The following is a 14,829-nucleotide window of genomic DNA, read 5'->3' on the forward strand; positions in this document are numbered from 1 at the left end:
AGAAGCAGGTGAAACAGAAAGATTATAACAAGTATGTTCTTGTCTGATTCCTCATAAATGATTGTGCTAAAGATATATATATGGAAAGAAAAGAGAAAAAAGAAACTAAAATATTTAGAAGTGGTATCTTTTGGTGCACCTACTAGCTGCAACACTAAAATATTAATCAGGATAATGGTTCAATAAGCCTTCAGTGTATTACTGCTAAGCAACTGTAATCGACTTAACCGAGCAATTATACAAGAGTGAAAGTGTTTGCCTCTGAACCCTCAAAACCATGCACTTGTAGATCTTGTGCTTTTATCAACACAAGATCACAAAACGCACACTATGTTGAAACTTATTTTTAGAACTTTACTGCCTTCAAATGCACTCCCACAGTATCTTCTCGATTCCGAAATACCCTATCAACGAGAAATTCATTACTCTAGTCGTCAACATGTAAAACCATACCACAAGATCATTTTTTTAAAAAAAAAACTCTAAACAAAAGTTTATTTGGCACTTAAGCAATAATCAAACCTAGCAGGCCAATCTTTATACATACATTGCCAAATCCAACATGCATCAAACAGGAATTAAGTAGAAGAGATAATATTGATTGATTCAACCACTTCTTTTTCAGAAAAGTGGAAGAAAAGCATGAACAGCTGTGCTGAAATCTCTCCGAAATCTTCTTCTCTTGTAATCAAAGCTTCTTCTAGGCCACTGTCTCTTCAATTAAAAATCGCTCACTTGCATGTGTTGCAAGCTTAAACTATCAAAGCGTGGCCATGTGGTTACATAGCTTGGTGCCTTTGAATTCAACTCTCATGGCTTAAAAAAAGATGGCAATGTTTTGAACCGTTTGTTGGACAATTAGTTCTTCATCATGTGCTTCGATTTGCATATTAATGCAGAGGTAAAGTTGACAAAACTTTTAGTATTGTTATGATCATGTGATCCAATTTTGTATTTGGATTAGTTATGGACAATATATTTCTCTGTTTTTCGATATATTATTTCTTAATCCATGTTTTGCGTTAGAAGTATGATCCAGTCATATCGGTACTTTGAATTTTCAAGGCTTTATATTATTAATGTTCTTGATCATCTAGGTTGGAGTGGGCCGTATATGGGCCTTCTTAGGGGCCGGACTAATTTGACAAAATGGCAACAACCATGGGCCAAAAATAATACTCTTTTGAGCTAGTTATGCATTTTTTATTAGATATTATTTTTTAAAAAAAAATACTTTAATATTGATAGTATTAACTTTTTTACTAAAATTATTAAAAATAAGTTAAATATGGCAAATTTTCAAAATTTTCTTACTAGTTAAGTTGGAAAACAATGAAATACTTTTTTTCCTTACACTTCTTTAGTAAAAGATGGAATTCATCATCCATGATTAGTAACCATCTATGAAGAGATAAATCGAAAAGTTATAGTTAATCATGACGGAGGAGGGAATGTTTCGATTTCGTCGAAAATTTGATTTCAATAATTTTATTCCATTTAACTAACTTAATTATGTCTCAAACAATTTTTTTTCACACACTTGTTCTTATTTACTTGGAGATGTCACTCGCGGCTACAACTTTATCAAAGTCCTCTTTTTTTTTCTTTTACTTTTCTTGAGATTCTTTACCACTTTAAATTTCTATTCTTCTTCGATCCACACCTACAATTTAAACTAACCGAGTACTCATTCTTGACTCATTGACCGAGTCAAGAGAGTAACGCATAGATAAAGCATAAAAGGCGCACGTGTCAACGGCTATATTGATACGATATTTGTTCCCGAACAGTTTGTAACACTGGTGAGTGAAGATGTCGGGAAACCAGTACCTGTGCCGCTTCTGCCTCCTCTGCCTCTTCCTCGTCGCGCTGCTCTCCGTCTCCCTCTACCTCACCTACCGCCCCAACGACCCCAGCTACTGCGTCACCTCTTTCCTCCTCAGCTCCTCCGCCGCCTCCTTCGGGCTCTCTGTCGAGAACGAGAACAAGGAGCTCGGGATCTACCACGACGATCTCGCCCTCGCCCTCGCCCTCTCCTTCCCTTCCGATTCCCCCAATTTCACCTCCTCCGCTGTCGTCCCGGGCTTCTACCAGGGCCACAAGAAGACCGCCTCCAAGACGGGCTCCTTCGCCGGAGGACGCGGGTGGCCGCCTCCCGCCAACCGGTCGGTACGCGTGGATCTGCGGACGGCGGTCCGGTTCCAGGCGGTGGGCTGGCGGACCCGGCGCCACGCGGTCAGCGTCGGGGCCGAGGTCAAGGTCGGTGCGGACGGTATGATGCCCGCGGGGGACTCGATCGAACTGCGTTCCGGTGCTCCGCGAGCCGGCTTCCGCTGCGGTGGTACTGGCTGCACTCCGCTTCTCCGGTCGATCTTGGCCGTGGCTTTTGGCGGATGCGCTGCGCTCGTGTTCTGACGCGGATTTAGGGTTTCGACGGTCTGAACTCTTCAGATGTTCTCTTAATTTAAATCTATTTAATTGTTTAAACGATGATATAAATATGATTTACAAACACAGATAATTTATCGTTGTTCATGAACATTAATATATTAGAATTGATTTGTTTAAAACTAATATATTTCGAACGTCAAATTTACAATTGGTTCCTTTCCCATGCTAGTTATATTTTGAATTTGTTAGGCATGAAAATTAAGAGAAGACGATCTATTATTAAAAAACATAAAATATAAAAAGCTTGAGGTTGTTGTAACTGAACAAGAAGATGACTCGTTAAAACTTTATCAGAAAAATTCAGTGGTATGGATAGATCTAGAAATTAGAATGGAGGGTTTGAATTTAATATAATAAATTATATATTATTATCAAAAAATATATAATAAATTATATAGATATATAACAAAAAAAATTATTATATTATATTACAAGTTATGCCTTACGAGATTTTTGAAATATAAAATTCATCTATTATAGAATCTATATTTATATTTTTAATTAAATCTCATTTAATATAGAATATCAAACAATTATCAAGAAAGTTATTTTCCATTTTATTGCGAAGTATTGTCTTCACATGTTTTATTATTAAAAAGGCTCGCTCAATAATGGTAGTAGAAATAAGTAACGTCAAAACAAGATGAATCAATCTAGTCAATAAAATGGAAACCTTTGATTGTTCACTCTCAGTCAATTGTTGACACGACTCAACAAGTATAGAAACTTTTAAATTCTGCATCATATCAAGTTTATAATGTATCAATTTATATTTCAAATCAACGATGTCTTGATTTGTGAAATCTTTAATTTAGGATAGAACTTCATTGTAAGCTTTCAAATATCATCCAAAATCCAATCGCTAACATATGTTTGATTTCATTTTTTTGGATAGTATGTAACTCAGTAATGCCCTTAGTAGTAGAAGTAATAATATTGACAATATTATCCAAATGAGAAAAGAATTCTCAAATAACACTAACATATTTGATTGCAGAAATCAATATTAATTATAATCGATTGGCAAAACAGTGGATATAATATGCATAGGGATACAAGTAAGTATATGTTTGTTTTTATTTGGTTTACAGCCATTCACTACTACTCCAAGACCCACAGTTCTTGGCTGCTTATGTTTGGCAATTCACTATTAAATTCTTTCTTATGAGAAAGAGTCTCCCCTTTACAAAAGGATATAGAATCAGTAACACTTTATCATCCTAGTAATTAAGTATAAAATAAATGAAAAATCAAAATCAAAGTTACCAACAAAAAGAATTAGCAAGGGTGTGCGATTGTCGGCGCAGCGTTTTGACATCGCGGCAGCATCTTGGGAGCGTTGTTCACATACAGAGTTGTTGTGGACTGATTATGAATTGATGCTCTAGGGTTCCCCCTCGCAGCTTCTTTTATTGACTGATCCAGGCACTTGAAACTCCTTCTGGGTGCCTCTACGTCAATTCGCTCTTGAAGCTGACTTAACATCTTCGGGCGCATGTATCCCTTCCAGGAGCTTTAAATGCTAACATAGAAGTTGCCGAGTTAGCTTTGACTTCATCACACCTTATCCTTCTTTGGGCGCTTGGAAGTTGAGGTGTCTCTGTCCAATCTTAACTCATCACCTCATCCGCCTCGCTAACCCGATCAGTTGACATCCGAGCACTTGGACCATCCGATCTCCTGGATCTATACGAGTACTCGGAATCCGAAGTTTTGGTCCCTTAATTTTCTGCACCATAGAGTTAACACAATATATAACTTATAGGAAACTAGACAGTTTTCCAACTATCTGGTCTGGACTTTTAAGTTTCTAGTGAAACCTTAGGTTAAATCGACGCCTGTTGTTTCTTTCAAGAGAACGTGTCATCACCTACTCCTCTCAAGAGAGTTTACCTTCTATCAACCATTCGGTCCTCCAGACCTGCTTGGTCTTTTGCTCAGCATCCAATCCTCGACCCCTAGGACTTTCCTTCGATGTTCGATCCTCGCTGACCCATCGCTTTGCTAGACGTTTGGTCCATTGACCGACCTCACTTCCTGCCTAGTGTTTTAATTTGTCAAGTCTTTCTACTTGATCCATCTGACTAAGACTTTCTTGTCCGAACCTACATTCTAGGACTTTCTTGCCCGGTCTTGTCTCAGCTAGGACTTTTCCTGTGTTACCTGCACACTCAACTCAACTTGTTACTTCACCACATAACCTTAACTTGAATCCTTTGTCATAATCAAAACATCAGTTCGATTATCTGGTGCCCCCTGCACCAACATCCTTGGCCTCTAATTTTCTTAACTTATAGGTCATGATGAACAAGAACATTTATTATCTCTTTAAAAAAAAAATCAATGAGTTAGTATTACTAACACTTTTAATGGCAAAAAGTCTTTCTATCAAAATTTCATGATTGTTCACAAACCTCAAGATAATGATTATTTGCTCTCGTTTAGATATATCTTGTGTTTCATCAACAAGAATACATAAGGATTTATCTCTAATTTTTTCATGAATCATCTATCGTATCCTATTGGCCATAATGTAAAATCTCTTTCTAAATTTTTGAAGCGATATATTAGACATTTTTTAGAGCATTTTCAAGTACAACTTCATCAATTTTTGTACTCATTTTTTTAAAAGCCTTCACCAATTCAAAAAAAATGAAGATAGAGATTCGTCGTTACCTCTAAAGGTATAATCTTGAAGTGCTAGCTAACAAACAGTGACAATTGAGGTTCTCAAATGCAAATGATTTTTCTCCTTTTTCTCTTTAGATTGAACATGTTTTACGTTATCAATATGTTGAGAAGGTCTCATCAAATTTTCAGCCTTTCTCTCACATATAGTTTGAGGCGAAGAAGCTGTCAAACCAATACAGTCAAAAAATGCACATATTTTTCTTTGATTTATTCTTTTCTAATTGTCAAATCTTTTATTGACCAGTAGGAATTAATATCATTTAGAAAAAGAAAATAATAAAAATAATATTTTATTTGTTGAAGGCGAATACTCCAATCAATGAAATTTCTAGAATCATTTTTTTTAAATCGACGATTATGACTTTCAAATTTTTTAGCCGGAGACTATTGATAAGGCTCCATGTATAAACATCTTATCTCATCTCTTATATTAACATGATATTCACATATCTATTTTTTTTCCTAGATCTTATTTAATACAAGTAGAGGATGGCCGATGGTCTTCGCTAGACGAATAAATTGAAGGAATTTGGATACTAAATATGGGAAGACTTTCACTAGATTGATATTGCATTGTAGAGAATGTAGAAATTGAAGTGTTTTCATTAGTTTAAGATCTCCCTTTTAAAGAAAGAGGATATTAATGTTTTTCATAGCACATTGGTATCCCATTTTGAAATAATTCAAATTATATCCCTAGATAAATAATCAAATAAATGAATAAGTAATAGTCCATTAATGAACCAAAGTACAATAGATTGGGCAGAAATAACTTGAGATAAAATGTAAATTATAATCTTATTCGAAAATAAAATCCTAAAAGTTAAAGTCAACCGAACTGAAAAATAATGATATTGTCTGGTAAAATAATGACAAAATCAAGTGCAGTAATCTTAGTTTACACTTCAATTTTACAAGTGCAACAGTAAACTAATGGTATTGTAAAGTAAAATAATGACAAAATTAATCCATCACCAATATGAGAGGAAACCGTGTGGTGTGGTTTATAGGCATCCAAGCAACCAAATTTATTACATTTTAATTGAACATCACGCTGTCTAAACAGATGTTGAGACCCACTGAATTGAAAATAATTAAGAGATTTGATTGCATCATATCGAGCATCCACGTAAAATTTGGATCAAGTATAAAAAGAAAGTTGAACGGAGTAAAGAGTAGCAGTCAAACTCTGGGAGAGATTAATTTAAGAGAGAAATGACATAAAATCTGGGAGTTTTTCACACATGTTCAAAATTTACAGTTTTCCTTCCACTTAGCCACCAATCAAACACAACATGTTCGGTACACATCTTTCAATAAGTTTATCAAACTTCTCCTTCCTTTTCCATGTGGGACTAAACATATGTCAATAACTATATTCAACAATCCTCCACTTAATTCTTGATATATACAATCAAATGCAAAGTTCTATGTATGTAGAAGGCGTGTCTTTCAACTTAAATATGCTATTAGTATAAATATTTCAAAATCTCATTGAAATCTATGGTAGTTAATTAACTTAAACCATAATTTCTATACGACAAGATTGGAAATATTATTATACACATAAAACGTTTGATTTCTCTAATATGTTCACCCTGAACTTCAGTACCACATTATGACCTTGTGCTATCCTAGATTCACAAACACTTACAAAAGTTATATTCTCAAACTTTTGATAGAAGTGGCACCATTTCTTGTGTTCGCATAGGTGACGGACCTTTAAAATCTAGTTTGAGAGATTTCTTGTTCATAACCAAACATAAACCTTCATTAAGAATACTTTATATATATTCAACCTCGCTTCCATAAGTATTATATAGATCCTAGTACTTGCTGCATGTCGCTAATAATTTGTTGTTACCGGTTAAACCTTTAAAATTATTGTACAATAATAAAGGTAAGGTTCCCATTATTTATGACAAATCAGAATGGTTTTAGCCATTACACTTGTGACATTGGTTATGGCCACAACTTTATGTTCAGTATGTTTAACTTTATGTTCAGTATGTTTCTTAGCCATTCAACTTCTTTGCCTATGACTGCCAAAGCAATGAATTTAGATTCCATTGTGGAATGAGTAATGCATGTCTATTTCTTTGAAGCCCATGAAATAACTCCTCCACCCAAGGTGGAAATCAAACCAGACATTGATTTATTATCAATGATACTAGTTATCCAACTAGCATTTGTATAACCTTCTAGCACCAATGAAAACTTATTATAGAACAACGAAAGAGATTTTGTTTTCTTCAAATATCCAAGAACACTTCCAATCACTCTCCAATGTTAGGCACTAGGATTATGCATATACATTGTAAGCTTGCAAATAGAAAAAGCAATGTCGGGTTTTGTACGATGCATGATATACACTAAACTACCAATAGCACTTGCATAGTCTACTTGACTAATTGATCTATTTAAATTTTCTACCAATTTGTTCGAAACATCAAATGGAGTAGTAGCTTCTTTTATTCCTAGATGACTGAACTTGGAAAGAACTTGATCTATATAGTGAGATTGACTTAGAGTAAAACCCCCACTATGTTTCGTCTCTTTTATTCCTAAAATAGTATCAACTTCTCCTAAATCTTTCATCATAAACTGAGAAAATAAATAAGATTTAGTTTCATTTACTCCTTGCAAATTCATTTTTATATCAACATGCCATCAACGTAGAGACATATAATGACACCAATAACTTTGAAAAATTTAGAGTAGATATATTTGTCTACCCCATTATGTCTAAAGTCATGTGATAAGATCACACTGTCCAACTTTTCATGCCACTGTTTAGTGGCTTGCTTTAGTTCATACAAAGTTTTAACCAATTTGCAAATTTTCTTTTCATGATCAGGAAGTAGAAAACCTTCTGATTGTTTCATGTAAATTTCTTCATCAAGTTCACCATTTAAAAATGTTGTTTGTACGTCCATATGTAAATCATAGATTAACGCTAAAACAAACAAAACTTGTATTGAAGTAATTCTTGCTACAGGAGCATATGTGTCAAAGTAATCAACACCTTCCTTTTGCCTAAAGCCCTTGGTTGTAAGCCTTATCTTGAAGGTTTGTAAAGAACCATCGGTGTTATATTTTCTCCTAAACACCCATTTACAACCAATAGGTTTTGATTTAGAATCCATTTTATTGATTCCTTCCAGAAATTGGAATCTCTTGAAGACATTGTTGCTTCATTATATGATTTTGAATCATCTTCTAAATGCAAAACAATAGGTATTTTACTCAACACCTCATCTCTACTTGCTTCAACCAGAAACATCAAAGATTGTGAATATATAAAATCAGTACCAAAATTCTTTTCTTTTCTTGCTCTTTGACTCCTCCTTGGTTCATTAGAAGGTTCTATTGATTTTCATTTATTAGTTGAAGAACCAGAATTCATAGTAGTGCTTTGTGTTGCATTTTCAGGGACGTCTTCATTTGATTGTGGATTAACTTTCAAATCTTTCAAAAAGCTTATTTCTAAAAATTCAACGTCCCTAGATTCTATAATAGTATGAATCCACATCCAACAATCTATATGCTTTTGAATTTTTAACATATCCCACAAAAACACTTTTAAGAGCTTTAAGTCCTAACTTGGTCCTCTTAGGGTTCGAAACTCTATAATAAGCTATATACCCACACCTTCAAATAACTTACTTCATATGGAGAATTTTTAGTTTTCTTTGATGGAATTCGATTGTGTACATGACAGGCTATTAGTCATGCCTCTCACCATAGATTTGTTGGTAATTTAGCATTCAAAAGCATAGCATTGAACATATCTATTAACGTTCTATTTTTTCTTTCAGCCAAATCATTTTGTTATGGGGTGTAGGGTGCACTAGTTGATGGATTATGTCATTCTCTTTACCAAAATTCAAAAATTTAATTGAAAAATATTTAGCACCTCGATCACTTAGGAAGATCTTAATTTTCTTTTCTCAACCAATACTTTATAGTTTTTAAACATATCAAATATTTGATCTTTTTTTGTCATTAAATAAACTTGTGTAAATCTGGGATGATCATCTATAAAAATAATGAAATATCTTTTTCCACCTCTAGTTAAGTGACCATGTAATTCACATATATCAGAATGCATTAATTCAAGTTATTCAATTGTCCTTTCAATCTTAGGAATATGTTTTCTAATCATTTTCACTTGTATGCAAATCTCACATTTTTTAGAATTTCTATTTGGACATGAAATTAAACCATGCTTTGACATAAATTTAATTGAATTAAAATTACCATGAGATAAGTGGGCAAGCAATAAATTAAATGGAGACTCAAGCATATAAACAGAAATATTATCTTTATTGATACTTAGTTCGAGCATTCCGTCATGTGAATATCCTTGTCCTACAAATACATCATTCTTAGAAAATATAAGTTTCTCTGCCTCTATGATAGTCTTCAATCCCTCTTGCATATTCTTCCTCACGTCGAGAACATGCAGTACATTCAAGAGCATCTTCTTTCCAGAAGTAAATTGCAAGTTTGCAACTCAATGGTTCCTTTTCCAAACATATAATTTCCTATCAAGATCTTTTCTTCTTTTGCAGCAAGTTCATAGTTTTTGAATAATTTTTTCTCATTGCAAACATAAACTGAAGCGTCGGAATAATACCACCAATCAACAGATTTTTCATTTGTTGCCATGTTGCATTTAGTTATCATGTTTATTTTAAGATCAACATTTCCATCCACCTTTAGCTTCTTGTAAAACCTGCGAAACTCATTGACTTGATCCATGATAGACTTATTATCAACCATGCGAAACTCGAAAAACGTCATGCTTAGAAATCTATCCGTACCTTGTTTTTCAAATGTGTATTTTGTTGGGTTTTCCGAGCCGCAAAAACCGCTTTTTGCGTTGCGGAAACCTCGGAACACCCTTGCCATTGGATCCGTGCGAAGATAAAATATAAAATACGTTCATGCACATGTTTAAAACCTAGATCTACATTAGATCTACAAGACGAGATCATTACCCTCGATGCGTGCCCTTCGCGTATCCCGCTCGTCCACGATGGAGTCGGATCTCGAGAGCTACTCATGTAGTCTCCTCTATGGTATCCACTCGGACACTTTAGTGGAAAACTAAAACTCAAGGTGTGCTAGCACCTTAGGGAGTTTTAATTGACCATGAGGTGGCATGAGTCAAGTCAACATAAATGATGACATGACAAAAAGTCAAGTCAACATTTATGATGACATGGCACAAAGTCAAGTCAAACTTGACTCCCAAAATTTCTCCTTCTCAAGTCAAGTCAAACTTGACTTCTAATCTCCCAAAGTTGATCAAATCAACTCCACTAGTCTAGTTTGGATTACACCTAACCCAACTTGATTCATCACATGAATCTAATCCTCTTGGTTCATCACATGAACCTAATTTCCACCTAATTGCCCTTTGAGTGTGACCCTATAGGTTCTTGTAACGTTGGCAATGCCCTAAACTCATTTAGGTGCATAAGTAGTGAGCGGTATCTAGCAACACATCACTACTACCCAAGCTACAAGAATGTTGAGATCCAACATCACCTTGTGACTACTAATTGTGACTCTCACAATATGTGACCATGTCCTTCTATCCTTGATATCAAGATTGATTAAACCGAGGCATAGACCGTGTCATCCTCTAATCAATCTATGTCTTGAACTCCAAGTAGACTCACTCCAATCAAACGAGCTCAACATCTCATGTTGACTCATTTGGGCATGGCCATGCACTTTAGTGGTCTCACTCTATCAAGAACTAAGATATCACTCCCGTCATATAGGAGGGATAGATCCCATCTACATCACTCACATCCCACCACATAATTTGTTACATACCCAGTAATCGCCTTTATAGTCCACCCAGTTACGGGTGACGTTTGACGAAGCCAAAGTATGTAACTCCTTATGTTGGGAACCATGGTGACTTCAGGTCTAAGGACTAATAGTCATACTAATAGCCACATGAGAAAGTATATGACACTCATATAACGATCCATGATACTTTCTCATGGCGGGTCATTCAGTATACATTCTCCAATGCATACTCATGTGTCAACTTGATATCTCATATCCATGACTTGTGAGATCAAGTTATCATGTTGACCTACATGCTAGTCTCTACGCATTAACATTGTCCCTGAATGTTAATACTTGACTAGGAATACTTTAGAGTAGTGTTCTCTATATCATCTCACTATCGAATCAACCAATCGATTGATATAGATATGAACCTACTACTCAAGGACATTACTATACTTAGTTATTTGGCACCAATACAAGTAAGTATAATAATCACAATGAGATGCCCTCTCACTAACATATTTGTTCTCCAAGGTGTTCCAGATTTCTTGTGGGGATTTGATCAAACAGAAGAGATGATACAACCTATATATCTGATAAGGCATTTAGGATGTAACTCTGCAGTGAACTTCATCCTCTTCTCATTTCTCCCGAGTTGCTTTGATCTCATCAGTGTCCTTATCAGTTGGTACAGGAATCGCGGGAGATCGTGCAGCAGCAAATATACGACGCCCACTTCAGTTAGGAGGAAGAACAATTTGTCCTTCTAGCGAGTGAAGTTCGTCCCATCGAAACGATCCAACTTGAATGCATCGAAAACAGAGAACTAGTGGCTTCCATTGTAATAAAAATGGATCAAAAAGTTTCCTTAGGATTGTAAGAAAATAAATCGATGATAGAACTTTGTTTCGAGCGTGAATCACCTTCCTTAAGGAAATTTTGCCCCCGCTATGTTTGCTGTTGGATTGAATGGCACATTCCTTCCAGGATACTTAAAACAAAATAGAATTTATAAACAACAAATCTATAAATTCCCAAAGACAATTTAGAGAAACAAAAACTGATTGCTCAAGAAGATGATAAATGAATTCAGCCTTAAAGATGTATATATAATGAACGAAATAACCTATGGGAAAGGTCGTGGACTTTCATGAACAGGCACCTGTTCATGAACAGGCACAACCTTTCGGAAGGGTTGTGGAAAATGCCACCTTTGGGAAAGGTTGTGGAAAAGCCCAAGGAGTTTTCCTTCCACTTAGCCACTAATCAAATACGACTTATTTATCTTTTAATAAGCTTATCAAACTTCTCCTTCCTTTTCCATGTGGGACTGAATATATATCAATAACTATATTCAACAACGAGTTAGTGGTTACCTGTCCTTGTCCCCGAGGTAATACTCCTGAGGCCTATCCTCAGCTACGGCGTATTTGCAAGAATTTTCTTCACCATAAGAGACGATGTTGGGATGCCGTGGAGTGTGAGCGGTTGGACGTCGAACGGTGTGCCTTTGCGGTGTTGCTGGGTGACGTGTGTTGCGTGTTGGAGATCAAGAGCAATAGGAGACACAAAACAGAGAGAATAAGATATTCCCCTTTTTAAAAAAATTTGGGCTAGTAGGGCTGGGCTATAGCCTAGTATAACCCTCGAATAGATCTGTCTCTTTTCGATGGGAAAACTTTAAATGAAAAAAAAGAGTACAAAAGTAGATACTCTCCCCGATTTCAATCATTGAAGATCTTTTAATTGATACATCCCTATTTTGTGCATCAATTTCTTAAATGTCTACGTCGACAATGCTTTTATGAATAAATCAACTACATTATCGTAGAACGAATTTATTGGATATCAATATCACATTTCTTCTAAAGTTCATGTATGTAGAAGAATTTTGATGAAATATGCTTTGTTTTATCTCCTTTATAGTCTCCCTTTAGTTGTTGTTAGTTAGTATATATGAATCTTAAATATGTAGTGTCATGGATCTCAACCATATACATTCTTGACTTGCTCCATGTATTGCAATAATTTCAAAGTGATATGACACTGTCGCTATTAAAGTTTATTTTGTTGACTTCCATAATATAATAGTGCCTCCTCGTGTAAGTGCATAACCTATTTGAAAATATAATAATAAATCCCAGTTAGCTTTTTTTTTGACCTGACGGAAGTTTCCATGATATAATAATGCCAGTATCCTCGATTGCGCTCCCCATTTGGAGGAAAATTCTTGCAAATACGTCGTAACATAACCTGTTTGAGATCTAGCTTTATATGGATTTGAAATATAATCTGCATTTGCATATCCTACTAAAGATGAATTTGATCTTAAGCAACACATACCACTTGGGATAAGAATAAAAGAACTCTATGTTAGTTGTACCACGAAGGTAACAAAATATGTACTTTATACCATTTGACAACCTGGAATGTCTTCAAGTTGGAGAAGAGTTATATCTTGCTGGAGAAGGTTAATAGAAAATGCAATATATGAGCGAGTGCAATTAGCGAGATATGATAATGCACCAATTGCACTATGATATGGTATTTCTAGACCAATGATGTTTTCTTCATCTTCGAATAGATGAAAAGAATCTTTCTTAGTATCAAGTGATCAAACAACTATTGGTGAAGGCAATGGATGTGCTTTATCCATATAAAAATGTTTTAGTATCTTTTTGTGTATGAGAATAATGAACAAATATTCATTTTGGTAAATGTTTAATTTGCAATCCAAGATAAAATTTTATCTTTCCTAAGTCTTTCATCTCAAATTTACTTTTTAAATAATTGATAGTCTTGTTGAGCTCTTTGAGAGTCCCTATAAGATTTAGATCATCGACATATGCTGCTATAATTGCAAAATCTTCTTTTGTCTTTTTTGTAAAAATGCACGAACAAATAACATTATTTGTATAACCTTCTTGTAATAAGTATTCACTTAGGCGATTGCACTACATGCACCATGATTGCTTTAATCCATATAACGACTTTTGCAACTTTATTGAGAAACATGGCCTGAAAAAAATCAGGTTCTTCTGGTGGTTTGAATCCTTCAGGGATTTTCATGTATATATCATTATCGAGTGAACCATATAGATATGCAATGACCACATCCATAAGTCGCATGTTCAATTTTTCTAATACAGCAAAACTAATCAAGAATCAGAAAGTAGTGACATCTATCACAGGTGAATATGTTTCCTTATAATCGATTCTCTGTCTCTGTAAGAAACCTTGGGCTATAAGTCTGGCTTTGTATCTCACAATTTCATCCTTTTCATTCTTTGTTCGTACAAACACACATTTATATCCTATTGGGATTACATCTTAAGTGTTTGAACTATGGACCCAAAGACTTTACGTTTCTCTAAAGATTCTAATTCAACTTGTATAATTGCCTTCCATTTTGACTAGTTATTTTTTCTTTACAATCTTTGATAGATTGTGGTTCGGGATATTCATCACTTTGCATGATGTCAAAGGTCATATTGAGAGTGAAAATATCATTAATGATTATATTATTTTGATAATATATTTTATGAGATATCAAATAATTTATTGAAATCTCATTGTTTTCATGTAACTTTGATTCTTCATGAACAACATTATCCACATTTGATACATTGATTTTTCTTATTGTATCATCTAGAATTGATTCTTTTGGAGTTTTTGATTCTTCCTTTCGTTGTACCTTTCTTTTTGAGGTATATTGTCTTTCGAGCCAATTGGTCGACCACGTTTCTGGCATATCCTAGATACATTTACAAGTAGAGGAATAGATGGTCCTACAGGGACATTGATTTTTACTGAAGTGAATGATTTTTTGTATGTATGACTTTGTCACATTTTTTGTATTAACAAAAGCATCAA

The 14,829-nt window shown here is 34.7% G+C and overlaps 1 protein-coding gene across 1 annotated transcript; it reads left to right on the top strand.

The window, feature by feature from the left end:
- The first annotated feature begins 1,812 nt into the window (after nt 1-1,812).
- LOC141823928 (protein NDR1-like) lies at nt 1,813-2,442 on the top strand. Its single transcript, XM_074711168.1, has one exon. The coding sequence runs from the start codon at nt 1,813-1,815 to the stop codon at nt 2,413-2,415; it is 603 nt and encodes a 200-aa protein (XP_074567269.1). The 3' UTR covers nt 2,416-2,442.
- The last annotated feature ends 12,387 nt before the right edge of the window (nt 2,443-14,829 follow it).

The sequence above is a fragment of the Curcuma longa genome, chromosome 1 (assembly GCF_044706935.1).
Source record: "Curcuma longa cultivar G26 ecotype Majalengka, Jawa Barat chromosome 1, ITB_CL_G26_1.1, whole genome shotgun sequence".
In the NCBI taxonomy this organism is placed as follows: Eukaryota; Viridiplantae; Streptophyta; class Magnoliopsida; order Zingiberales; family Zingiberaceae; genus Curcuma; species Curcuma longa.